Genomic DNA, 25,689 nt, shown 5'->3' with positions numbered 1-25,689 from the left:
CCACGTGTAGATTTAGTATCTTTCACTAACATCCATTAAAACTGTCTAAACTATGAAAACCTGGAATACCGTCAAAAATCAGTATAAATCTGCCTGGAAAATCACTCGAAATACTGGGTGAAATCACTGGAGAACTATTCTCTCAAAATACTCAAATATTTTTTCATCTTCGTACGCAGATGGTGGGAATATAAAGTGGCGGCTGTTTTGTCAATTGTGCTTCACATTGATTGACTATGATTGGCGTAAGCAATATTACTAATAGGACGGACCCAAACAGTCTCAAGTCGCGTGTTTTCGTTGGAAATCTTAATACAGTGCACATGACAAAAACAGAACTTGAATCTATTTTCTCGAAATATGGAGCAGTCGTGGGAATATCAGTACACAAAGGATATGCGTTCATTCAATACGCAAATGAGACTAATGCACGAGCCGCAGTTATTGGTGAAGATTCAAAAACTTATTACAATATGGTTTTAGGTAAGACATTTTTAAACTCGGTGTTTTCATTTTTCATGGTTTTCACCCCTATCTCGAATTTTCACTCTACTGACAAGTTTTATTAGTAATAATCCCATCTCATTGCCTAATTTTTCTATCACAGATGTAACCATAGCATCCGAACCGAAAAACCGCAAGCGAGGGAGATCGAATATTGGTTCGTCGCTTCCATCCTGGTAATTTGCTTTCCGTATATAATAATCGAGTAATTCCTCTTTCTAGGAACCCCTTGACAAGGTATGACTCATTTTTGTTGTTTCGTGAGTCTCTAGTTTCCTTCGAAACTTTATTTTCAGTTTTGCTTAGGATAAACTGTTATAGTTATTTATAATCAAACCTAGTAGGGTATTTCTATTGGCTTCAGATTATCGAGTATATTTAAATATAATATCACTAAATAATCGTCTATGCAACTCGTCGTCGACACATGGCTTTAGATATTGTGGTACCCACTTGTCGGCTTGTTAATTATGATCGTTTGTTGACAAAGTTAGAAGCAATATCGGACGCTGCTACTGATGTAGAGTAATAAATACGAAGTTTCATTCAGAACCACACCCAGAACTTTACACAACTCGACAAGTTTCGAAAATCAACCACCAGGAAATATTTGTTTGTACTAAACCATCACCCCCTTGACATGGAGGCAGGCTGTATAAAATAGGATGTAAACAGATGTATAAATTGAGTCCTCTACGTCATCAGCTCTTGATAATTCCTAAGTCGGAGTGCAAGGACTTTTTGAGTGAGTTCTGCAAGATACTGTTTCGCACTTCAAGTAGTATCGATCTCAGTCTTTTACTGACTATTTACCAATAAAAACGAGCTCGGGGGATCTTGTAAGTCTGTTTCTAAACATTACCGTACTTTTAATCGACTTCAGTTGTTCATATGATGAGTTGGAGGGCAAACTGTTAGTCTATTTTGTGATTATTTTCAGGGTATGTCCATATTACCCTTCTAGGAATAATAGTAATAAAGACTTGGTTGCATGAATGAACACTTTTCTACGCTTCACTGAGGTGGCCATTTATTAACTATTGTTCATTAAAAACATTTATGCCATAGAAAAGGTGTTGAAACTTTCCAAGATTATTCCTAGAGTTTCCCACAATATATTCAAACTTCGTTTCGATTACATTTTCAGCACTAACCTTTCAGAACTTGCCTTACAAGCTCAAGCCCTTAGCAGTATAACTGGAAATTCGGTTCTATCACTACAGCAGTTTGGTTTAGAAGGTATTATGGGTCAGCCTAACCTCGTTAATTTTGCTGCTGCGGCAAATTCAGTGTTCCATACCCCTTCATTGTCTGCTTTAAACGTTTCTAGTGCCCAAACAGCAGTTACAGCGGGTAACATACGTAATAAATATACCAGATTATCGAACACCACAACAACCACGTCTTCAACAAATCCTAACTCTCTTGCTGCCAAACGTACTCGTTTGGATGGAATGTTAGGTAATACTGGTAATCATAATTTTAACTCGAACTCGTCTTTGCCTGCTGGGGCTAGAGGACAGAATTTAGTGTCACTTGTTTCTGCAACGGATAGCCTCATACCTCCAGCAAATCGTCGCCAGTCATCAAACTCTGGTCCTGTTCGTTCTGTGCCCGATCAATCAACCAGCAACTCTTTAGTGCGTAATCGAATTGTGACGTCTGCTTCCTCTCGCACAACAAACTCATCCACAACCAGTTCAAATCAAAATTCACAACCGGTGGAAAAAAATTCCGACGTACATCTAAATCGCCCACAAAATCTAGGCCATTCCTTCGAATCTGACCATCCTACTGTTCAACAGCCCAATCGTACAGCCTCGTCAACAAAAAGTAATAGTCCTCATTCAAGTAAGTTCAATTAATTTTCTATTTCCGATCATCCCTAATTATTGCATACAACTTTGTAACCATTATCAAGTGAAAATTAGATCAGGCTATAAGCTGTTGATAATCTTATTGCTCGATCAGCTATTTAAAAACTAAACGATTTTCAACTATAATTTTAGTATTAATATTACTTTGTCCCTGTTTGTAGACCGTTTATTGTTGAAGAAATTTCGAGAACTGAGAACATTGGTCTACTTTTTGGTGGGGACATATTCCTATATGTAGGAGAAATAAATGGACGTTCAACATTCTCCCCATTTATCAGTCGTTTCATTACTTACGTATGCCTGTTACCCCTCGCGGAGGAGCATAGGCCGCTCACTAGCACTCTCCTTACATCACATAAATACATTTTCATGTTGTCATTCAGATCATCTCTGGAAGTGCAAAATAAATTTAGTAATTTGACAGAATAGTATTAGGGATCTCTAGTCACATCCTTTACTATAGTAACAAGGTGTAAAAATCATTTGATAATTATTGCTTGTTGTTGTTGATAGAAAATTCAAAGTTAAGCTTATGGCATGACATATATTCCAAGTCCTGTTTTCTTTTGCAACGTTTATCGTTAACCAAAATCTTGTCCATACATGCAACCGCTATTTTGAATCACTACAAGGCTAAATGAGCCATCTGTTTCATGCAATTCCTTTTAATCAGTACATATTCTAGATTACGTCTACGTTGACTGGATAACAAAATTCAAACCACCAATATACAATCGTCACATCGTTCCTTTTCGTAGTCACATAATAATAAGTCGAAGAATCGATTTTCCGAAAAAGTTGCAGTTTCCAGCTTAATGTAGTTTACGAAGTATGAATGCCAAAAGTCTAGTTATGAAGTAACCATGACTCGCTCTAGACTGAAATGAAAATTATCAGGTAATTAAATAAGGATATAATTGGATATTTCTGTCACTTGATATATTTAGGCAGATTAAAATTTCTGATCATGGAAACAATTATCTTTGTGAATCTTTTTAAATACAATGTTTTCCAAATCTCTCTGTCCGTGTTATTTGAAGATACATATAAACCTCTATTTCTTGTGAATTATCTATACATGAATTCAAAACTTTTAAGACTGCTAGTTGTATAGGCTCACTAACAAACTTATATTCTGTCGTTTGCGTATTCTTATTCTAGGTGTCCATTCACATTCAGAGGATATTCTGATATGTGGACGTTGTCGTCGTTTATTCGAACAAGTTGATGAACTTATTTCACATAAAATGGCTGGTTGCAGTTTGGATAAAGATAGCGGAGCTAGCTGTCGTTGTCGAGCCGGTAAGTGTAAAATAAGACTACGTTCAGTCTGTCATCCGCGAACTTAGATGTCCCGTATAGTTTTCACTAGCCATGATTTACGATGAAGTTGAATGATAATAGTTACCTGTCTTAAGGTTAATCTTCTATGCATTTTTGTTTGTTTGGCCATGATGACAATAAATCAACAATTCCTTAAATTACTTTGAATGTATTTTATAATTATTCTGTTTACAACTTTCATTACTTTTCTCCTTTCCTAGTCAGCCTCTTTATTGGCCTATACAAATCAAAGCTGTATATAGTCAAACTCTAATGTCTATATTTTATCTGTAACTAATTGAATTTTTCTTCATACATTAAAGCTAGAAAATATCAACTTCTAAGAGGCTTTGAGGCCAGTTGTCACTGATCAGTCCATATCCATTTTTAACCGTCATCATTCGGACACTTGATCTGACAATATGTTGTTATCAAGAAGAATTGGGCAAGACGACAATGTTTGTTGTTGTTAAAGCTAATGTATAAAACACTAATCGATGTGTGACCTACAGTAATACGAAGTAACCGAGTGATGGCTGCTCGTGTAGCCGAATTATTGACTTAAGCTTCCAATTGAACTAACATCAGATGGTAAGACAGCTGTCCAGTATAATAGATTTTGCCACAAATAAATTAACGTGCTCATTTACAACATGAAAAACACAAGAATACACATGATCGAAGGTTAGTAGACGAATAAATGATTGGAAGGAATAGAAGCTATAGGTCATTCACTCTTCAGTGGAATTAATGCTTGGCAGACCCAATTCTTGCCCTGTTAAATCAATGTAGTGACTAGTAACATTTATATCTACTCAGTTTAGTACTTTTGTCGGTATCTTTAAAACACAATAACAAATAACCCGTCGGAATAGATTTTTCTTATATTTATTTACTTTATAATTACAGTCATATGGAGAGCTTATATTCAATACCAGTAAATATCAATATTTCTTGTTAATATAATCATTCGGTTAAACTTCACTCAAGCCAAAACCAATTATGAATCCCTGAGAAAATTTATTGCTTTTTTGTTTTAATCCAGGTTGAAAAGAGTTTCTTTAATGAATATGATCGTATTTCTCTTTTTTTAGTTGGTGAACCAGAGAATTTAGAATGTGCATATTGTGGTGCCAACTTTTCAACTGCTTGGGGACTGATGCATCACTGTCATAGTGATCATTTTTTGACTATATACGCCCTTCCATCACCTCCTCCATCTCCTTCTGCGTCATCCAATTCTCCGTCTTCTGAACTTTCTTCAATAGTTTCTCGCCGATCTAACAATGAAGGGGAGAATTTGTCTGAAAAATCTATGAGATCAAATTCTCATTCAGATAGATCAAATCATACAGGTAAGCACGCTACATCACTTGTGAGGCAAAACATAAAACCTGAGCATCCTACATTCGATAACCACCATTCTTCCAGTTCACATAGTATTGAAGAAAATCGTGAAAATAGCGACTGGGATGCAGAGGAGGAGGATGACAATAACGACCGCAGCGGAGGTGATACTCCAACACTGGAATCAGTGCATAATGGAAAATTTAGCTCACCGGACATCCCGAGAGATCACTCATGTGATCAGTCAGATACAAGATCTACATCTGGTGCTTCAGATTCAGAAATATCAAATGAAATTCGTAGCAAGCGGCTACTGAAATCACGATCTCCACCCTGTCCTCGAAGAAGTCGTGGTAGTGAATATGGCCGTCATGAGACTGTAGATGACGATGACTATGCTGATGACGATTCAGAGCCTGGTAATATAAAAACTGAATAATTACTCAGGTATGTTGTGTCATACTTTTCACTAATAGTTCAATCGTTGTATTTTCGTTCACATTGTTAATGAATACATTTCCAGTTCCTTAAAAATAACTATGTAAATCAACTTAAGTGACTAAAGCTGGAAAAGAGCCGGTACACAGAAAAAGCATTCTTTCTGACTTATTTCATAGTTTTTGTACACTTAAACAAATAGGCAAAACAGTAAGTTTTAGAAATATCCATTTAAAATCAAAATTTTATTACATAGTTGAGATCCACTCATATTTTATGGGATAGACGATAATTTCCTACTCTAAACTCTCTCAGACCAATGATTGACAATATCAGGTTTATGCTAGCTTAATTTCCTCAGCTACCTATTCTCTTGAAATACAATTTATTGTGTAATAAAATTGAAAACAACAAAATTAACTATACTCACTTTTTATAAAGATTAAGTTAATAATACTACCGTTCAGCAATTTAATAGTTCAAGGTAAATACCAAAATAATTTTTGGTGTGATCACAACCAAACTGCTGTTGATAACGTTGTAGCTGACTGACTGACTGACTGCTGTTGATAACAAGACTTAAAAAATCTAACCAATTACTTATTATCTTAAGTTGTCTACATATACGTTCCCAAAGTTGGTGGTTAATATGAACATTTCTATTTGGCTTGACTGCTAATTTCAACCATTGTTTAAAGTCAACATTGAATAATTATGAAAAAAGCCTATTATAGTTTATCGGTAGTTTTATTATCGAAATGTACATCATGATGCATAAGTTAGTTTAGTCATATTTTTATCGGTTATAGTGATGATTTTTAAATATTAATGTTAACAATAACGTGGCCAACCCTGACAGGGCAAAAACAGAGCGGGTTGTTTCACATCCGTACCAAAATTTTGTCAGCCACTGGCCGAACACATCTGCTGAGACTTAGAGTATAAGTTAAGTGAGCAACACACCTGACTACTACACACTTATAGGCATTAACACAACCTTACCTTGAGGTAGTATTTTGCTTGTTTTGGTAAAGAAAATACACCTGAACGTTCTTTGATCATTTATGAAAGGCTATGCATTTTTTATCCCTTTCACCGAACAGCACTACGTCATCTGCATACTATAAATTGGTAAGTCTCTACATAGGAAAAGTCATATCTGTGATAAAAACAAAAGTGATCAAAGTGAATTGCTCAGACGAAAATCTGTCGACTTAGTTCATCTAAATAACAGTTTGCTATAAATTCTGACTCCAACGATATTATCCGAGTAATGAACCTTCAAGAGGTCGATATTTATTTGTTCATCTGAACACATAAACATTGGTACAACGGGGCACCAAATACATATGCGCAACACAATAACAATGAGGTTATGAAGAGATAGAAAATGTAAAGTACGTATAATAAGAAGAACAATGAACATAAATCAGTGTATGAGAGTGAAATAATAATAATAATAAAAACAGTTCAGTTAGCAAAAGTACAACCAGAAAGAATTCTTTCAGTTAAAGAAGCTACGTTTGCTATATTGATGAAAGTAAAAGAAAGTTACAGCAGCATCACCACTGGTCTCTATTTTGAACCATGTCTGGCAACGTCTCTACCCAGTGTTGCACCATCTCTAGGACCCAACCAGGGATTCGTGAAGGACCAACAGAAGCCAGTTCTGTGTGGTTTTCTTTCATACCACGACACCATGTCATACACTAAACACCTCGCTTTTTCCAACCAGTCCCGAAATCGTCAGGTAATGCACGACGAGGAATTCTCTGGGACGGCATTCGTAGAAAATTTCCAAGCCACCGAAACCAATGTTTCAAGATAATGACGCTAATTGAATTACCGTCTCTGTACCCAAACCTCTACATTACTGACATGGTGTTGCCACTGGATGTCAGTAATCCTTCAGAGACAACGACGATAAAACACAGATAGTCGTCTAACATCCTCAACTCGGAAGGGCCAGGTTTCACAAGCATAGAGCAAAACTGCTCTCATCGACGCGTTGTAGATCCGACCTTTTACAGCCAGACTGACATCACGAAGGCGCCAAAGTTGGTGCAGATTGGCATAAGCCGCTCTGGCTCTCACTATACGTGCACTGATCTCATCACTCACTCCACCACCAGCACTTATGCAGCTACCTAGATACACGAACGTCTCGACTACTTCTATCTTCTCACTATCCAGGATGAGTACAGGATTACAGTCCTGCCAGTCTTGTAGAAGTACTTTGCACTTCGAAGGTGCAAAGCACACACCATACCTACGGACACTGACTGCCAACTGATTGGGTGCGGATCGCATGTCTTGGGTATCATCACATAAACAATAGCATCCTCATATTCAAGGTCGAGAAGTCCTTCTTCCAGCAACAGATCCATACCATCATCACCTACATCCATTGGATCTGTCTCCAAAACGTCATCGATGACAAAGTTGGAGAGGAATGATGAGATTGGGCAACTCTGTCTAACCTTACCGCTTGAATGGGACAGTGGGGGGTGGTTGTATGCCCACACTCCCTGAGGTGTTCGTATATAGGGCTTTTAATATGCTAGTAAACTTCTCAGGCACACTCTTGTCCTGTCCAACGAATGTCAAGAAACACTACGGTTGTTGGCCTGTGATAAGTATGACGGTTTTCTAACATTTGGAGGAGGGTGAAGATATGATCAATACATCTTCGACCAACCTGTCCGTGAGTCAAGCTTTCTCAGATTCTGTTATAATTTCTCTTATCAAAGCCCATTTTTTCCTATTGCTCAGTATTATTGGACACCAATTCACTCGACAAGTTTCCAAATCAGAACACTGTTGAACATGGACGAAATTATATTCCAAATAACAAGGGTAGATGGAAGTAGGAATTACAATAAGAAAAACACTAGTATATTTATAGTTTTTACACAAGAAGATTCTCGAGTCTTTTCCAAGTATCCACTGGCGCTGACTGGATAAGGAATAGCAAGTCAGTGCGCCCCAACATAATGCTGCACAGAACATGCTTTTATCCAATCTTTATTCCGCTAACAGGTTTTGAACAATCTACGAAGTATGACGGAAGCCAATATTTTGGACGTAATTGGAAGTAGACTTACCTCCGATAGTTGTTGCGGAAACGATGCGAACCCTTTTTAAAGATAGGAACAACTATCGACTCATTCCATGATGTTGGAACACTAATTGCCAGACCTTTGTAAACAACTCAGCCAGTTCCTCAACCAGAAAATCATCACCATCTTTAAAAAGGGCCAGAGGTAAGTCTTTTGGGCCTGGCGATTTGTGTTGCTTCAAAAGTTGGATTTCCTTGCGGACTTACACCTCGTTAGGTGGATCAGCCGTCACAGGTCATGGAGAGCAGGACCGTCTGGTCGATGTTGCCGGGGCAAAGGACCAGTGAATCTGCTACACGAAAAACTTTGCCCGTCGTCCAAGACGTCGATAGACATTAGTGATTGGCATACCGTCACCTTCACAGATTGTTTCACTCACACCAGACTTCTTACTGCCATTGGCTCGGATGACTTGAAAGAGCTTCCGGCAGTTACCAAATGCAGCTGCTGCTTCCGACTCATTGGCACTCTCCGACCATCAAGCTTCTCGGTCCTTCTGCAAGTTTTGCCTAGTTTCATTACGTAACAGTCATCGTCTGTGGTCGTGCAATTGCAGCCGATGCTCATCTATACTTTTCGGTGGGATGGTAGCTAGCCTTGAACCTAGCTCGGTTTGATATTTAGTTGCAACAGAAGCTGCAACCAATTTACTGAATTAGATCCGTTTAGGACGATGAATTTGTTGGTCACTAAAAGTAAGGTAAGATTAGCGCAAACAAGGGCATGATCAGAGTCCAGATAGGTACTACAAAAGCTGTGGCAGTCGTGTACATAACCACGCCAGTGGTAGCTGATCGCGATGTGATCAGTCTGAGTCCAGGCTTGAGATGCAGAGGGAGGAAGCCAGGTGTCACACCGGTTATGACTGTGCTGGTAGTTACTGCCAGTCAGAAACAGGTTGTGGTCCGCGCACAGTTGCAGTAGACTGACCCCGTTATCTAACCTGCGATCAACCAATCCCCATCGACCACCTAAACGACTCTCTTCTGTGCCTAGACGCCCGACTTGAGCATTCGAATCTCTGACTAGTACTACAATATCTGCCGAATGCACTTTCTGGAGAAGAACAGTTAACTGGTAGTAAAACTCATCCTTGATTTCATCCGGGCTGTAGTCTGTTGAAGCGTGACGGAGATGACGAAAAGACATCGTTTCTCACACCAATTTTTTCATGCTTCGATGGTGCTTTCTAATCTAACAACACAACCGACCGTTAATGGGGATCCAATCGATCAGTGTTGCCTTAGCTCTGGAGCTTATTGCGACATTGACGCCAGAAAAACCAGACGAATATGCTACAGAATCCGCGGATGAACGCACGCAAAGCAAACTTTCCGAAGCGACATATGAAGATCGAATTTGTAGTACCTCACTAGAGTCTTGAATACCGGTCTCGGAGAGACAACAGACATCAGTGTTGAAACTTTCTAAAGACCAACCCTATCTGTTGTTGATACAGCTTTGTGTTGTCTTTTGATCACGAACGCTGCCAATAAATTGGTCTAATCCTGTCAGCACTTCGAAGACTAGGGTTGTAGTCAAATATGCCTGGTTTCTTCATATTCACCGTGTATAAACTTCAGCTAAACTTCGGATAATTATGGAAGCTAATATTTTAGGAGCCATATTATTCACATTAACCTCTGGTTGGGTACCATAAGACGTTTTTATCGTTCCTTATGAGAGAAAACGACTAGTCATAACATCCAGTTAAATGGAATTACGTTCGGTTTCGAAGCTTCGCTTAACACCTCATTGAAAATTCCTGGAGCACCATCTTTGAAGACCTTAAATTAACATATAGACTCCTGTCGCTCTGCTTCACCTCAATCCAGCTATCGATTTCTCTATTTCACTAACAATCAGCAACTTATCGTCATCTTCCCTTTCCGAATAATGTTGGTGGGCAGAATGTGTGTAATATAAATTCATAGAATGCTTCTATTCATTAATAATAATCCAGCTAAACAATAAATCACTACTTCCGTCTAGGTAATTTAATTAACAAATATCGAATAACCTCATCACTTTGTTTTATACAATTTTTCCATCAGATATGTAGAATCTAAAGATCGTTGTAATTTTAACTCTGTATCCTTATCTATTCAACAGTTGACTAACAACTTGTATATTGAAATAACTACAAAATCATTATTTAGTTTTATCTTCTTTAAATTCTTCGTAATTTTTTAATTTCTGCATTTATTATCCTGTGTTTCTTTTCCAAAACATAAAAGCTGAGATGTGAGATTATTTTGCTTTTTATTTTATCCATCTCGTTATTCATCAGTAGATTGTTGTAATTAAAATAAGTCGTACGTGTATGCTTTGATCTTTATGACTGACAATCAGTGAGCGTCCTGTTACAACACTTTATGTGTTAAATGTGAATTCCGTAAATTCACCATTAAGCTTTTATCATTCTAGTGAATAGCACTTATTACTACTTCTATGAATCTGGTGTTCATCTTGCTGTGTTAATGAGGTATGGCAACTTGGACCGATGCATAATATGTCTGGTCTTACGTTGTAGCTGACTGACTGAATATAACATTGAATATTTAACATGATCATAATTTAACCATCAGCTTCAGTGTATAGACTTAATGTTACATATACTACAACAACAACCTGTATTTCACTAGTATGTTAAGGAAAAGATAATTTAAAAATGGTTAATGACTCCTTGCAAAATAAATTACCGAAAATTGTTTAACGCTTAGTTTTATTAAATCTAATCAATGCTTTTATCCAGGATAACTTAACTTAGCCGTATTATTTGGCACGGCAAGGATATTTGTACTCTAGTCCTCTTACATATGATAGAAGGAGTTCACATTAGTTGCGTTACTTGTTACTAGACTCCTACTGTGCGACCAAATATCATAGACTTAATTAGTCATGTAACCTGTAGACAAGATCTTAACTTCTCTATTACTGCATGGTGCATCTTTACACTTGACAGCGATAGTGCTCCTGCTAGCCCCATCGTAAAGAAAATACACTGTACTTACGGAAAACAAGTTAATTCCTTTAGTATTAATATTTCTCCAAAGAATTTCAATACAACAAATAACTGGTTCATTGACTAGCTGTTGATTTTTTTAAAAAAATTTTATTCATAATTTAAATGATGAAGGCAGAATTAGAAGACCTTCGCTATTCACATTACAGATTCTACATAATCCTAGCCATAATGTCTGATTTTTAGTTTGTACGTTATTACAGTATACCAGAACTAAAAATTCACTTGGTATAAACGCTAACCTAAATTCCTTTTTAAACTAATAAGATAGAAGTATTCTCTTCAGTCAAGTTGATGATAGTGACTTTGAATAGTTTGAAATTTCTAACCACACTGTTCTCTACTTCAGACAATATTTTTAGTTCAAATACAAATACAAAAATTCGAACTTGTAAATTACATTCAGTTGTACAATGATCATTATCAGTTGGTTCTTTTTGTTTTTCTGATTTACTATTTTTTCCACATGTTCGACCATCGCTATGTTATTCACTACTTTTATTATTAATATTTATTTTTCATTGTTATCATACCGTAACTATAATCCTGCTTTGTCACTAAGTTAGAATTCAACTTTAACTGACTGTCTTGTAGAGTGATATACGGTCTAAACTTAGTTATTTCCCACTTCATACCTCTTATTCTGATTCTATGTTTTAATTATTTTTCCTCACCTACTGTGTACTGTTAACAAGTAACTGGAATTAAATCTGAAGTCTTCCCATTACTCTGTAGTATATACACATGTATATCGTTCTAATTTTAAAACCTTGATAAACTTTCTACAATCATACAACAATTTTCGAGGGCATTTTCTGTTGACTTTGTGAAACCTGCCGCTTTACAATGCTCCAATATCTTCTAAAGAGAAATCACTTTGCACTAAATCTCATCAATAGAACTGGGAACTGAATGAGTTTTTGTTTGTCGAAAATCTTTTGATATAATTATAAGTATGCACGTTAGTACTTTGTAAGCTTTGCCTAATGTTTAAAAAGTTCATGTAACTGAGTAATTATTGTTTCGTTTATTTAAACATTCTACGTTTTTGTTATTCATCTACTTAACTAATATTCTTTTCAAACTTCTTGTTTTTAAATATACAATAAAATTGTATATTCATTATTGTTTGAATACATATTTCAACGTTATATATTCATGACAATGTTGTCCTTCCTCAGTAATATCATAAGATGATATCACCAAATATTGAACATACGAATGGCAATATCTCATCTACCTCTATGTTTTGTTAGTAAATTTTTAGATTCAATCTTTTTTTTTCTAGTTCAATATAAAATGAAGTGTACATCAGCTAATATCAAGATTATTTTGATTTTCCACACACTCTTACACCAGATTCCATCTTGATTTTGACTGAACTGATTAACTATGTGTTATAATGATAAATATGTCAGTAAAATACATCAATGTGAATTATTATGGTTATTACTTTATAAGTTTTTTTTCTTGTTTCCTATGAAGAAAGAATTCAACCATTCACCGTCTTTCTTTTTGAACAAAATCAATTTTAATATTTTGCTCTTTTTTAGACCAATGCTACCACCACAACAGCAACAATCATATTTCAAGTTTGGTTCTACATTTATTCAATTTTCATTCATTCATTTAAGAAGTAATTATAATTGTTTACTCGTATATGTGCACTCATGTTATGCACCATCAATACTAGTGTTGATGTATGAAAACCATCTTCAGTTGTGTGAATTGTTTTATTCATCTATTCATTTGTCTGTCTACCGACCACTTGTCTTCATCATTTATTAATGAATAACAAATTTATGAAGAAAAAAAAAGATAATTCTTCGAAGTATTCGAATAGCCTACCGTCTATTGACTCTTCACATTGTATTATGACATTTATGTTTCATTTGTTTGTCTTACATTATATTCACTGTCATACTGTCCATTATTATTAGTTTCCAATGGTGTCAAACATCATTGTCAATTTTGTCACAGCTAAATTATATTGATAAGTATCTATGAAAATGATCTATTTACATTACATACACATGTAAGTGTTTCTTCTATCCTATATATGTGCTTATCTTCTTCATTGTTTCATTATCTTATAATGTTGCATACAAAATTGAAAAAAATAAAATAAATTTTTATTCTTTACTACACATTTTTGTTGTTTGTCATTTTGTTTTGTTTCTCGTAATGTTTTTTTTTTCGGATTACTATTTGTCTATGTGGGATCTAATTCATCTTGATTTGAGAGGACTATGTGTCTACCGTATGTATTATCTACATTTTTTTTGTAAATTACCTAGCTTTATTTTCTGTCGGCATTGTAATGTAATCCGATAATGTCACTGCGTGTGTTCAATCGGTTTATAATGATACGCTAGTCGCGCGACACATTTTCTTGTAGTTGGTTTTTGATACATAGGCCATTTCCACAATAGTCAATAAATTAGTGGATTTCATCTTTATGGATAACTTGTTTTTCTTTTCAAATCTGAAAGTTCATGGGTTTTCATATTTTCACTCCCCGTATACTCATGTGTTTTTATGAAGCGTTGTGTTATACTGTTCTAAATTTTGTATATAATAGTTCTTTAAAAATGGTTAAGCCATTTATTCATTTTTCTGAGCGGTGTTTATGTCCTCATATCTTCGAATATTTCATCAGAAATTATCTGAAGTATTATCAATTATCAACTTGTTAACAAAGAAAAGATGATATATGCAATGGTTTTCAAACTGTACAGGACACTTTCGAATATTTTCAAAACTCCATTACTATCAATCTTAAAATGCTAAAAATGCCATTCATCCTAGGTTTTTATATACTTGAAGTGTATAGTGTTTTTTGTTACATATTCTTGTTTATATACCTTATCTCAAAAAGTTGAAAGTTAATATTTTTTCCAGTATAGTCGCTTGTTTGTCGTAATTCGGAGGATGTATCTTGTTCGTATTCATAGTATTTTGTCCATATAGTAATAATAATATGTCTATGAGTTATAACTACCCGGTTACATTTTTTTATTATTTTTAGTCTTATGTTTTCCTTTATTATATTCTCTTAATTGTTTTCTTTGAAGGAAATCCTTCATCTCTCTCTAGATTTGCCAGTAGGTTTATTTTTTTTTATAAGTTTAGCTGACAAAATGCATATTTCGTTTCTTGTGACACTGCATTAAAAAAGAAGCAATAGTGAGTTTTATAATCTCAACACGTCTAAGATAACATTGGCTCAGCATAATAAATTTCCAACGTTTACAAGTAAATATAATGTCTAATTTGTATATAATTATTAATAATACATTATATTGTCAAGAGTGATTACTTTGTTTTACGGAAATGAAAATACTTACTTACTTACGCCTGTTACCCCCAATGGAGCATAGGCCGCTGACCAGCATTCTCCAACCCACTCTGTCCTGGGCCTTCTTTTCTAGTTCCATCCAATTCTTGTTCATTTTTCTCATGTCTATCTCCATTTCTCGGCGTAATGTGTTCTTTGGTCTTCCTCTTTTCCTTTGACCTTCAGGATTCCATGTGAGGGCTTGTCTTGTGACGGAGTTGGGTGCTTTCCTCAATGTGTGTCCTATCCACTTCCAGCGCTTCTTCCTGATTTCTTCCTCCACTGGGATCTGGTTTGTTCTCTCCCACAGTAGGTTGTTGCTAATAGTGTCCGGCCAATGGATCTGAAGTATTTTGCGTAGACAATTGTTAATAAACACCTGTATTTTCTGGATGATGGCTTTCGTAGTTCTCCAGGTTTCTGCCCCATACAGTAGAACTGTCTTGACATTTGTATTGAAAATCCTGACCTTGGTGTTGGTTGACAGTTGCTTTGAGTTCCAGATGTTCCTCAGTTGTAAATATGCTGCTCTTGCTTTGCCGATCTGCGCCTTCTCATCTTCATCAGATCCACCCTGTTCATCAATGATGCTGCCCAAATACGTAAAGGTTTTTACATCTTCCAAATCTTCTCCATCAATTGTGACTGGATTGGTGCATTCTGTGTTGTATCGGAGAATCTTGCTTTTCCCTTTGTGTATATTGAGACCTATTGTTGCTGCCACACTGTTTGTCTTCTCCTGCATCTGTTGTTGCGTTTGGGATAGAAGGGCCAGATCGTCTAAACTCGCTAAAAAAACGCTAACCAGAAATGAAAATACAATTTATCAAAAAAGGCAATCCACCTTTGAAGTACTTTTTCAAATTTTCCATGTGTCATAACTGATAGATACTTATCGTAACTTCAATTTCCAATAATTATTGAGAATACTACAAAAAAGGTCGATGAATGATTGACCCCTATGTTGAACAGTTTACATTAGACAGGTCGTTCTTTGGCGAACTCCACCGTATATTTGTAATATCATGGATTTTGTCATTCTCCACTGTGGTTTTTATCGATTCACTATAAAACACAAGCATCCACTAATTTTCTGTTATTTGAGGCAATCCTTTCTCCTGTTTTTTTTCTTTTTAAGTTATTAAGACTTGAAATTGTGACTATGACGATTGAAAATCTTTTAAATAAGCAGAGAAAACAGATAAGATACATTAAACCCTACTTAACCTATTTATCGATAACAGTATCATTTTAATAATATTTGGGAAGTACGTCAGGAAATAAATTTTAACTGCATTCATTCATCTCACAAACTTTGAATTCTTACAGGTTTTTATATGTATCTTTTTCTATCCAACTCTCCATCTACCCATTCTAGTATTTTTTTTCACTTTTATGAAACTCAAGTACAACAATTGCTATTTGAGTTTGTCATCAAAATGTTGCATTGTTCACCTCTAGGTTTTTATATTTTCCATTTAATTGAAATGCTTAAAATTATTTCCTATTCAGTGTAGACAGTGTCAGTTGTTAATAAATTAAATCCAACAACACATGATGGGATGAAATGAATGTCTTTATTTTTCCATAATTAATTTCTTGTATAAAGATAGGAAATTTAAATGCACATTTTGTCTAATTAAGTAATATATGTTTGTGTCAACATAGGTGAATCCATTTAAGGACCCCACTAAAACCGATATTCTATTTCCCTGGTCGTTTCGTGGTAAGCATTTATCAACTAGTTGGCGGATAATACTCATTGGTGAATCAGTCTTTCTGTCTTCGCTTTTGAATGAATTTGTACTCCTAACTGCAAGTCCTATGATCGGTTACTGAGTGAATTAGCTAGGGTGAACCAAGTATTCAGTACTTCCAGTAGTTGTTTGACGAAAGTCAGTCCGTGGTGTAAAACTTCAGATTCAACAATCTCCTCAATACCCTACAATACAGTTTGAACACAAGTATACTAGATAGCCCCTTATAAGAAAAAATGCTTAGTTACCACTGGTCTTATATTGCTCGTGGAAATTATATTTTCTGTACCCAACTTAAACGAGCTGGAAAACTTAAAATTCCTTTTATTTATTTATATTTATCATTTATTTAAGCACATAAACATTGGTACAAGGGGGCACCACACTTCATTCGATTTGTGTGAGGGCTGGTCCTAGTTTTTCGCCTCTAGACCCTACTGTGGTTATGATACCGCTAAGACTACTTTTTCCAGTTCCAATCAATTTGTACAGTCCTCACTCAATATCATCAATGGTGATTGATTTTTTCACTGAAACTACACTAGCTACTAGGTTATCACAGAAGTCCACTCTAGTTTAGGTTCTATTCAACATAAGATTATTAAGTGTCGTATTACTGGTGTGGAGTCCCGAACTCGTCAGATGCTCCGTTTTTCAATGATTTTCTAGCTTTAGATTAAAGCACTTCACAATCAAAAAAGTAATTAGTGTCATTCATGATTAGCTTGTTACAAAATAACCTTATTTTTCTTAGAATTTTCAAACGAATCTCAGTAAACCTACTGAAATGTCTATGCTAAAACATGTAAATACTCTGTGTATTTCTCGGCAATTGAAATTAGTTATGTGAACAGTTTAATCAGCCATTTATATTGAGAAAAAGCCAGTTAGTTTTTAAGGGAATCTGTAATTAATTTAGCTTAAATGTTCTGTTTTTCAGTAGTTAAATGGTAGAAACTGCAGAAAAAGGCATCTCGGACATTGATCTCCTCGAATTACTTGGCTGCAAATGAGCAGAATGATAAATTGAAATTGTTGAATCTCATCTTCGCTAAACTAATAATTTTCCAACATTATAGCTAATTTTGAGTACTGTCCTCGTACTTCTGGACGTTTATATTCAGTTAGTGACATTAGTCATGTGTAATACAACCTCAAAAAAGTTAGAACAGGACAAGGAAATAATTCTCCATAACCTGAATTTCATTTGTAAAACTATCATATATTCGTTTGTTCTAGTTCCGAGCATCAAACGATCTCTATACAAGTTACTGGTTAGTACTGTGAACTTTGAGTCCGTCGACAACTGCATCCAGATTTCCTAATCCAGCTATTTCTGTATTGTGTCTGTTTTCTGCTCTTTGATTTACTGATGACCTTTATTAAGTTTCACTATTCTGAGGTGAACCTTTGTGCTGTCCCATTCTGACCCGACAGTTTTCGTCGTGCAACTCCTCATGAATATGATTGTTTTATTAATTTTACGTCTAGTTATGTCGAATAAATTGGCAATGAAGGCTTTCGCCCACGAACACCCCTTCAGGTTTGCTGTGGTATCCAAACTCCTAGTTATGATTTGCATTCTAACTCTTCTTGTTATAGTTCTCCATAAGTTCACAACCATTCGTTTTTAGATCTACGACTTTATATGTTGTCTGGTTGATCTATGGATCGTAGAGTCTGGAGTTTATAGCCTCTCTAGTCAATTTGATGTCAGCATATAAAATAAGGATTCTTAATCGTGAAACTAATATGTGGAAATATGGTGTTTTTGTTTCACGGTTTTATTATCTATCATGACGCTTATTAAAATTGATCCCCACAAACATTGAATTTTTTATTCTGAAAAATATACATGGCAGCAATTGTATAAACCTTTCGGAATCCCTTACTCAAAATGATTTCAATGGTTTTCGGGTTGAGGTTTTATCGAGACATGAGAGTAAGATGTTTCGTCTCTGAAATAATGAATCTAACAAACAACCTACTCAGAAAACATTAAAGTAGTATTTTTGTAGGCAAGTGTTTTACATGTATCGATGTTACTCGGGATTTTATTTGAAAAGTTACGACCTGACATTGTGGCACAACCATGATGTTGTAAGCTACTTAGTAAATAAAAACCATATAATTTGAGATGTTTGACAGATTCTGTACACAACACAGCAGACATCCCTGAAATTTGTGTAACCATTAGGATTAAAAAAAACCCACCACAACGGTCAAGTATTTGTGCAAACTGCCTATGCAGTATATCTCCAAAGATTTAGGCTTTTCATTTGGAGTTTCACTAAATCAGTCATTCCGTTCATATCCTACCTTCTGAAGCTTATTATGTGACATATGCTCAAATAATCTGAGATCACTTCCGCGAACAAAAAATAAACTAGTACGGAAGAGCATTATTCATTTATTTTGACACAGATATTGGTACAAGGAGGCACCAAATACATATGCGCCACACAAATCTCCCTTGATATGTGTGAAGGCTGTGATACTGCCCAGGTGCCCAAACCGAAGCAGGGATAATACTCATCGCTATCCGATAGATGGTCAGTACACCTAATCTGCATACCTCAGTCCAAACCCTGACCATTGAGTGTGACTGTTAGAGTTCCAGCAAGTGGGAAGATATAACTATTGAGGTTACTGAACCACCAAATAGCACAAAAACTAGTTATCTGTTTGATAACCCAAAGCACATCCATGTATAGGCGGATACAGGAGCGAAGTTGTAAAGCACTTGAAATGACTTCTCCCTTTCAGTTGCGAATTCTAAGCTGTCCTGAATTCATACCTTCGATAAGACTTGGGCCTGTTTATTACATTTGAACGTTAAGTCCCGAATTACGACAAGCCCACGCGATAATTCCCTAGCGTCGAGCACTCCCAAACGAAATGATTAGAGCTACTAACGCCCATAACACCTGTCGTTCATGTAAAATAACAGGAGAGCTCTCGGTGACCCGACAGATAGCACCAACTCTGGAGTACGAGCGTCTTGACATACTTAAATAAGAACGCTAACTTGTTGTCCACGAGGAGTTTGTGCCGACAAGTTATAGACTTCAGGACCAATGGTCATAAGGAGAAAAGACTCACTAGGACTTACACGGACATTCCTTCGCTGGAAGTATGGCCCAGTTATTGCACCAAACACGAGATCTCGGAAGTTCACAAGCCGCGTAGGAACCCCTCAATACACTTATTTCAAAACCTGTGGCAGCAACGGATCTCCAGTGCCAACTACCCGCGCCTTAGATTACTTATGACAGGCTCGGGAGTCAAGCACTGCAGGCAGCTCTAACATGACTACAGACACAGAATTAATCTCACTCAAATAAGTTGTGTGACCTACACGCCCTAACCTCGCTAAACAACCTAGAGGTTTTTGCCATCGACTCTAGAAGGGGACTTCCAGACAAAAGCGAGAAACGGATGCGATATATATAGGTAACCTTTAAAGCGTTAAATTCTTCTCTTACCTAATCACAGCCAAACACTAGAACGCAGCAAACTCCTACACCTATAGATTGCAAAACCCACAACACCGAGGCGTACGAGCGTAACTAAATAGGGTCAAGAACACATGGATGGCATCCATGAGGACCACGGTACCAACGTCACTCTTTGTGTCTAAGAGGCCGATCTGAGATCCTTCAACCTATATGAACAACATGGACTCGTCCCATATATGCCGGACAGACAATAACCACAGTACATAATGTGAGTTAATACACTAAAAAGACTAGAGAACTATCCCCAAACAATAACTCATCACTACATAAAGATACAGAGCATGAAATAATGAGGATAAATTTATTACAAACAAAAATTAAAAGCATTTGCGATGAACAATACCGGGACCAGATTCATCATATTCCTGTTTGGAAATCCACATCTGTTGGAATGTTGATAATGAAGCCAAAATAGAACCACCAATCCATACAGAGTACTTCCTCTCAGGTGGTGCAACTATCTTGATCTTCATAGTGCTGGGGGCTAGAGCGCTAATCTCCTTTTGCATGCGGTCAGCAATACCAGGATACATTGTACTTCCACCTGACAATACTGTGTTTGCATACAAATCCTTTCGTATATCTACATCACACTTCATGATAGAGTTGTAAGTGGTCTCATGAATACCGGCGGATTCCATCCCCAGGAAACTAGGTTGGAGAAGAGCTTCTGGACATCTGAATCGTTCATTACCAATGGTGATAACTTGACCATCTGGAAGTTCGTAACTCTTCTCCAAAGCAGAACTCGATGCTGCAGTACCCATCTCCTGCTCAAAATCCAAAGCAACATAACAAAGTTTCTCCTTTATATCTCGGACAATTTCACGTTCAGCAGTAGTAGTAAAACTGTAACCTCTCTCAGTCAGGATCTTCATCATATAGTCAGTAAGATCTCTACCAGCAAGATCCAAACGCAAAATGGCATGGGGCAATGCATAACCTTCGTAAATTGGAACCGTGTGGGTCACACCATCACCTGAGTCCAACACGATACCAGTTGTACGACCAGATGCATACAGTGACAACACCGCCTGAATAGCAACATACATAGCTGGAGCATTAAAAGTCTCAAACATGATCTGTGTCATCTTCTCACGATTCGCTTTCGGGTTCAATGGGGCTTCTGTCAACAACACTGGGTGTTCTTCTGGAGCCACTCGCAACTCGTTGTAGAATGTATGGTGCCATATCTTCTCCATATCATCCCAGTTAGTCACAATACCATGTTCAATCGGGTACTTTAGAGTCAGGATACCACGTTTCGATTGAGCCTCATCTCCTACATAACTGTCTTTCTGACCCATTCCCACCATCACTCCTTGATGTCTAGGTCTTCCAACAATGGAGGGGAACACGGCTCTGGGAGCGTCATCTCCGGCGAAGCCAGCTTTACACATACCAGACCCATTGTCGATAACAAGAGCAGCAACTTCTTCCTCAGCCATATCTCTAAGTGGTGAGACACTTGATTCACTTTGCTAAATACGTTTGATGAAATGACCATAAATGGCTAACTTTGCATTTATGAAATCGGCCAATCAGTAAACGGCTTGCTCAATCAATAATGTAACAATTACCAATGCTAATTTATTAGCTATCTGCCCAGATAATTTATTGGTTGCCCGCATTATTGATCAGTTATTAAACGTTCCTTTTGTGGGTCTGAATTTCGGTCTGCCTACTCCCGTAAAAAAGATACCTTAATTTTTTAGTAAGAAAAAAATACTATGAGACTTGAGACCACGAAATATCAATCAGCCTGACATATGCAATTTATGATTGGTTAATTATTGAAGCTACTCTGTCTGTCTAGATGATTGGGTGTCTAAACTTGAAATGGAACTTTAAATACGTATTTGGTCTATAGCATGCTTTGAGTATAGACTGTTTTTCGATCCCGAAGTAAGTGGATTGCTTCGACAACAGTACATTGTTTAGGCTCACGGCTGTAATCTTGGTGTGAAAATTATTTTAAATTTTGACACATTCGTCTTAATGTCTTTGTAGGAAACAGACATCAATAATTCGGTCGCCTAACCCCCATTACAATGGCTTATAAATATGTGCGAATAAGAAGTTGAGGATACACTTGATCTGAGATGAAGCACGGGTGAATTGTTATAAAACTGGTAGGATCCACAACTTTTTCCTTATAAATTAAGAGAGGAGTCCATTAGAGTACATAATGTTGCAGTAGTCTGAAAAACTTGCTACTACCTAGTAGAAAGAATCTAAATGAAACTTATCGAACTGATCCTTCGTTGTAAAAGACAAATGTCATTTTGTAACATATTTTATCCAATATCTGGACTAAGGCTACATTGAGCTGGTTACATACAAAACTACTGTGTTAGCATACGTTGATTAAAGTTATTTGGGAAAAGACAGTTCAAAGTCTCAAGTTTGTAATTAAAGTGATCACAAAACGATTTTCAGGAAATGGATATGATCTAGACAAGATGGGAATCAACAATTTGAGTCCGCGTTTAGTTAGATAAAAGAAAGTCCCGTTACTTTAAATTATGTCATGAGTAAACATAGACATAATGTTGCCATTTAATATACCTACAGTTCACTTGAACAACAGTACACTGTCTGTGAAGCAATCTAACTTCATTATCGGTTAGGTTTATTCCAAGTTACGATATTAGCTATCATTGCGCCAACTCACTCCATCATTTCAAAGTGTGAAATGAATAATGTACAAAATTCGTAGTAGGAATTTATTTCTGATGTAAATCAAATACCATAACACAATCATCTACGGCTATCACTACATTTAATTACTGAACTCAATTCCAGAAAATATCCAAGCATGTGTTGTCTATACCGTTATACCCAACTATTAGTTGAATAGCAGAAACCACTTAAAATTAGAATTTTCAGTGCACTGAAGACAGTTCAGCTGATTTGTACACTCTTATTCTCTCTGTGAACAACGCTTATCCATACGTTCTAGGAAAATTAAAACTATACCAGAAATAGTTCGGCTCACGTTGAACTTCATCAAAACACAATCCTATTGAATTCTTAAATGACTGACCCTAAACTATCGTTAAAAACAAGAAAATATTGGAGTTCAGTACTAAGACGAAACAGCCGTCTGCTGTTGCCTGCTTCTTAATGGCGGTCTAAGTTCAGTCCACGATGCAAACTAGAAAACTCAGTAATCTCCATAAACCACCACTCCTTTCCTATATTGATCTGGCTGTGTCATTCCGTGTACACTAGTGTATCTGTCTATGCCAATTAGCAAGTAGCTTCTGAAATATTTTATTTTGATTATTTGTATAAAATCTGACACGTTTTCATTGGACCAGACTGAATTTAACTGAGAGTATCAACAATATGCTACATCTCAGCAAAAAATAAAATTAGCAATTCTTTATTAAAGAGGAAAAATGTATTCGTAAAATCTCAGGGAATAAATTTGAAGTAAATCCAACGTTTCGCCTGGCAATCTGGTTCAAGCGTTTTCAAAGAAATATAATCAAACATCAAAATTATCAAATATGAATACGTACATGGTTCTCCGGTTCACTGTATACTGACTATGTCATTTAATCAACGTTAACAAATTTTGAAAGTAGATATTTGCATTATTGTATAAGAGACATGTGTTGTGAAACGAAAAGTGTTCACTGTATATTGTCTTTGGTCGGTGAATATTAAGAAAACACATAATTTTTGTATATGATATGCATCAAAAATGTCACATCTTGCATAAAATGAAGACAAATAAACAAGATAAAAGAATGAATTCAAAGAGGAAGGATGTATTTGTAATTGAAAGTTTGTGATGCTTTAATGTTCGAGTCAATTGTTTAATATATTCAGATAAGGTAACTGATTTGAACCGTTGAATGTAATATCTGTTTTGTAGTTAATACGAGGTAGGTAGAATGAAATAAGGAGTTCAGGTTTATTTATTAATTATTATTTGCCATGGGACAGCTAGGTGTATTCCATCTCTCCTATTTTAATACTGTTTGGATTAGCCCATATATGTAGGGCTTAGGCTGTTAGTCTTTCTTTGTAAGAACAAACATAATTCTGTTGCTCCTCCTTGTGTATTGGATCTTTGATTTGTACTAGTTTTGATCTTAGAGTATTGTTTGTTCGAAAGAATACTCTTATATTTTGTAAATTTAGAATCCTTCCGATCTCTTCTGAAATACGTTTACGATATGGGATCACCGCTGTGTTAATCCATTCTTTTTGCTTAACCATTTTTTTGATAATATCGTTTTGTTCTTCATTCTTAATTATTCTTTTAATAAAATCCTTCGGATAATTATTCAGCATTAGGGTGGATATAATTAAATTCATTTTCATTTCTATATCATTTGGTTCAGTGATAGGTTTTTGAACTACGGTGATTAAATTTTTGGCTACTGTCACTTTGGTAGAGTGTGGATGCACTGACTTAAATTCTAGAAATTTCTTTGAATATGTCGGCTTTAGGAAAACACTGATTTTTAAAAAATCATTATATTTCCCTTCAACTAAACAGTCTAGAACAGGTAATTTCCGTTCAGGAGATCCCAACTCCTTAGAGAACTTTATTTTGTCATAAATGTTGTTGACACGTTATTTAAACGTCTAGACCATTTCATTTTATAATAACAAAGTGTCGTCTACGTATCTTAACCAAATTTTCGGCGGAAAGGAACACATTGACATAGCACTAGTTTCCAACGAATGCAACAACTGGCGAAACCGATGATCCAATAGCTATCTTAACACTTTTCGTTTCACAACACACGTCTCTTACACAATAATGCAAATACCTACTTTCAAAAATTGTTAACGTTGATTAAATGACATAGTCAGTATACAGTGAACCGGAGAACCAAGTACGTATTCATATTTGATAATTTTGATGTTTGATTATATTTCTTTGAAAACGCTTGAACCAGATTACCAGGCGAAACGTTGGATTTACTTCAAATTCTTTCGCTGAGATTTTACGAATACATTCTTTCCCTTTAATGTCTCACATCAACTCGGCGCCCAAATACTGTGAAACTATTCAATCAAATTTAGACGAAAGTTCTTATTTAGTAATTCTTTAATTTCATATTATGTACATATATATCAATATATCATTAGGATTATTATTTCGAATGTTTCATCAACAATGAAACATCAAATTTACAGTAAAATATAATCAAAGTAAAATGATATTATAATTATGATAAAATCTATTTAGAATAGCCACACAATGAATCAAATGTTTGACCATCGTTACGAATCATTACAAATTATTTCTAACGACTTAAAAAAGTCCTAAGAAAAATTTTCAGTATGAGTTATCTGGTGTTATTGACTAATGGTAGATATTGGTGGGAAGGGGCAATGATATTGGGTTAACGTATCAGCCTCGAACGTCACATGTGAGCATAACAAATAAAGTTAGTTGATGAATAGATGGGTTGGTG

At 35.9% G+C, this 25,689-nt stretch overlaps 3 protein-coding genes across 3 annotated transcripts; 1 reads left to right on the top strand and 2 right to left on the bottom strand.

Moving 5' to 3' along the window:
• Positions 1-193: 193 nt before the first annotated feature.
• MS3_00008663 (uncharacterized protein) lies at positions 194-15,305 on the top strand. The gene is made up of 4 exons (XM_051217000.1): positions 194-483; positions 608-2,355; positions 3,543-3,683; positions 4,799-15,305. Exons 2-4 carry the CDS (start codon positions 1,749-1,751, stop codon positions 5,488-5,490), a joined length of 1,440 nt encoding a protein of 479 aa, XP_051065630.1. The 5' UTR covers positions 194-483; positions 608-1,748; the 3' UTR covers positions 5,491-15,305.
• MS3_00008662 (uncharacterized protein) lies at positions 14,597-16,523 on the bottom strand. The gene has a single exon (XM_051216999.1). It carries the CDS (start codon positions 15,713-15,715, stop codon positions 14,981-14,983), a length of 735 nt encoding a protein of 244 aa, XP_051065629.1. The 5' UTR covers positions 15,716-16,523; the 3' UTR covers positions 14,597-14,980.
• Positions 16,524-20,562: 4,039 nt separating this feature from the next.
• On the bottom strand, positions 20,563-21,752 carry ACTIN1_2 (Actin-1; the record flags this gene model as incomplete). Its single annotated transcript, XM_012938063.3, has 1 exon — positions 20,563-21,752. The coding sequence occupies exon 1, from the start codon at positions 21,691-21,693 to the stop codon at positions 20,563-20,565; it is 1,131 nt and encodes a 376-aa protein (XP_012793517.3). The 5' UTR covers positions 21,694-21,752.
• Between the last annotated feature and the right edge of the window lie 3,937 nt (positions 21,753-25,689).

The sequence above is a fragment of the Schistosoma haematobium genome, chromosome 6 (genome assembly GCF_000699445.3).
Source record: "Schistosoma haematobium chromosome 6, whole genome shotgun sequence".
NCBI classification, from domain to species: domain Eukaryota; kingdom Metazoa; phylum Platyhelminthes; class Trematoda; order Strigeidida; family Schistosomatidae; genus Schistosoma; species Schistosoma haematobium.
The sequence above is the reverse complement of the archived record's forward strand: the minus strand, read 5'-3'. Positions and strand labels throughout refer to the sequence as shown.

Excerpts from the sequence above, each read along its gene's own strand:
- MS3_00008663 (XM_051217000.1), top strand. The coding sequence starts at position 1,749 with ATGGGTCAGCCTAACCTCGTTAATTTTGCTGCTGCGGCAAATTCAGTG. Across the intron at positions 2,356-3,542 it reads AAGTAATAGTCCTCATTCAA|GTGTCCATTCACATTCAGAG; the intron begins GTAAGTTCAATT and ends TTCTTATTCTAG. Across the intron at positions 3,684-4,798 it reads TAGCTGTCGTTGTCGAGCCG|TTGGTGAACCAGAGAATTTA; the intron begins GTAAGTGTAAAA and ends CTCTTTTTTTAG.
- MS3_00008662 (XM_051216999.1), bottom strand. The coding sequence starts at position 15,715 with ATGCAGGAGAAGACAAACAGTGTGGCAGCAACAATAGGTCTCAATATA.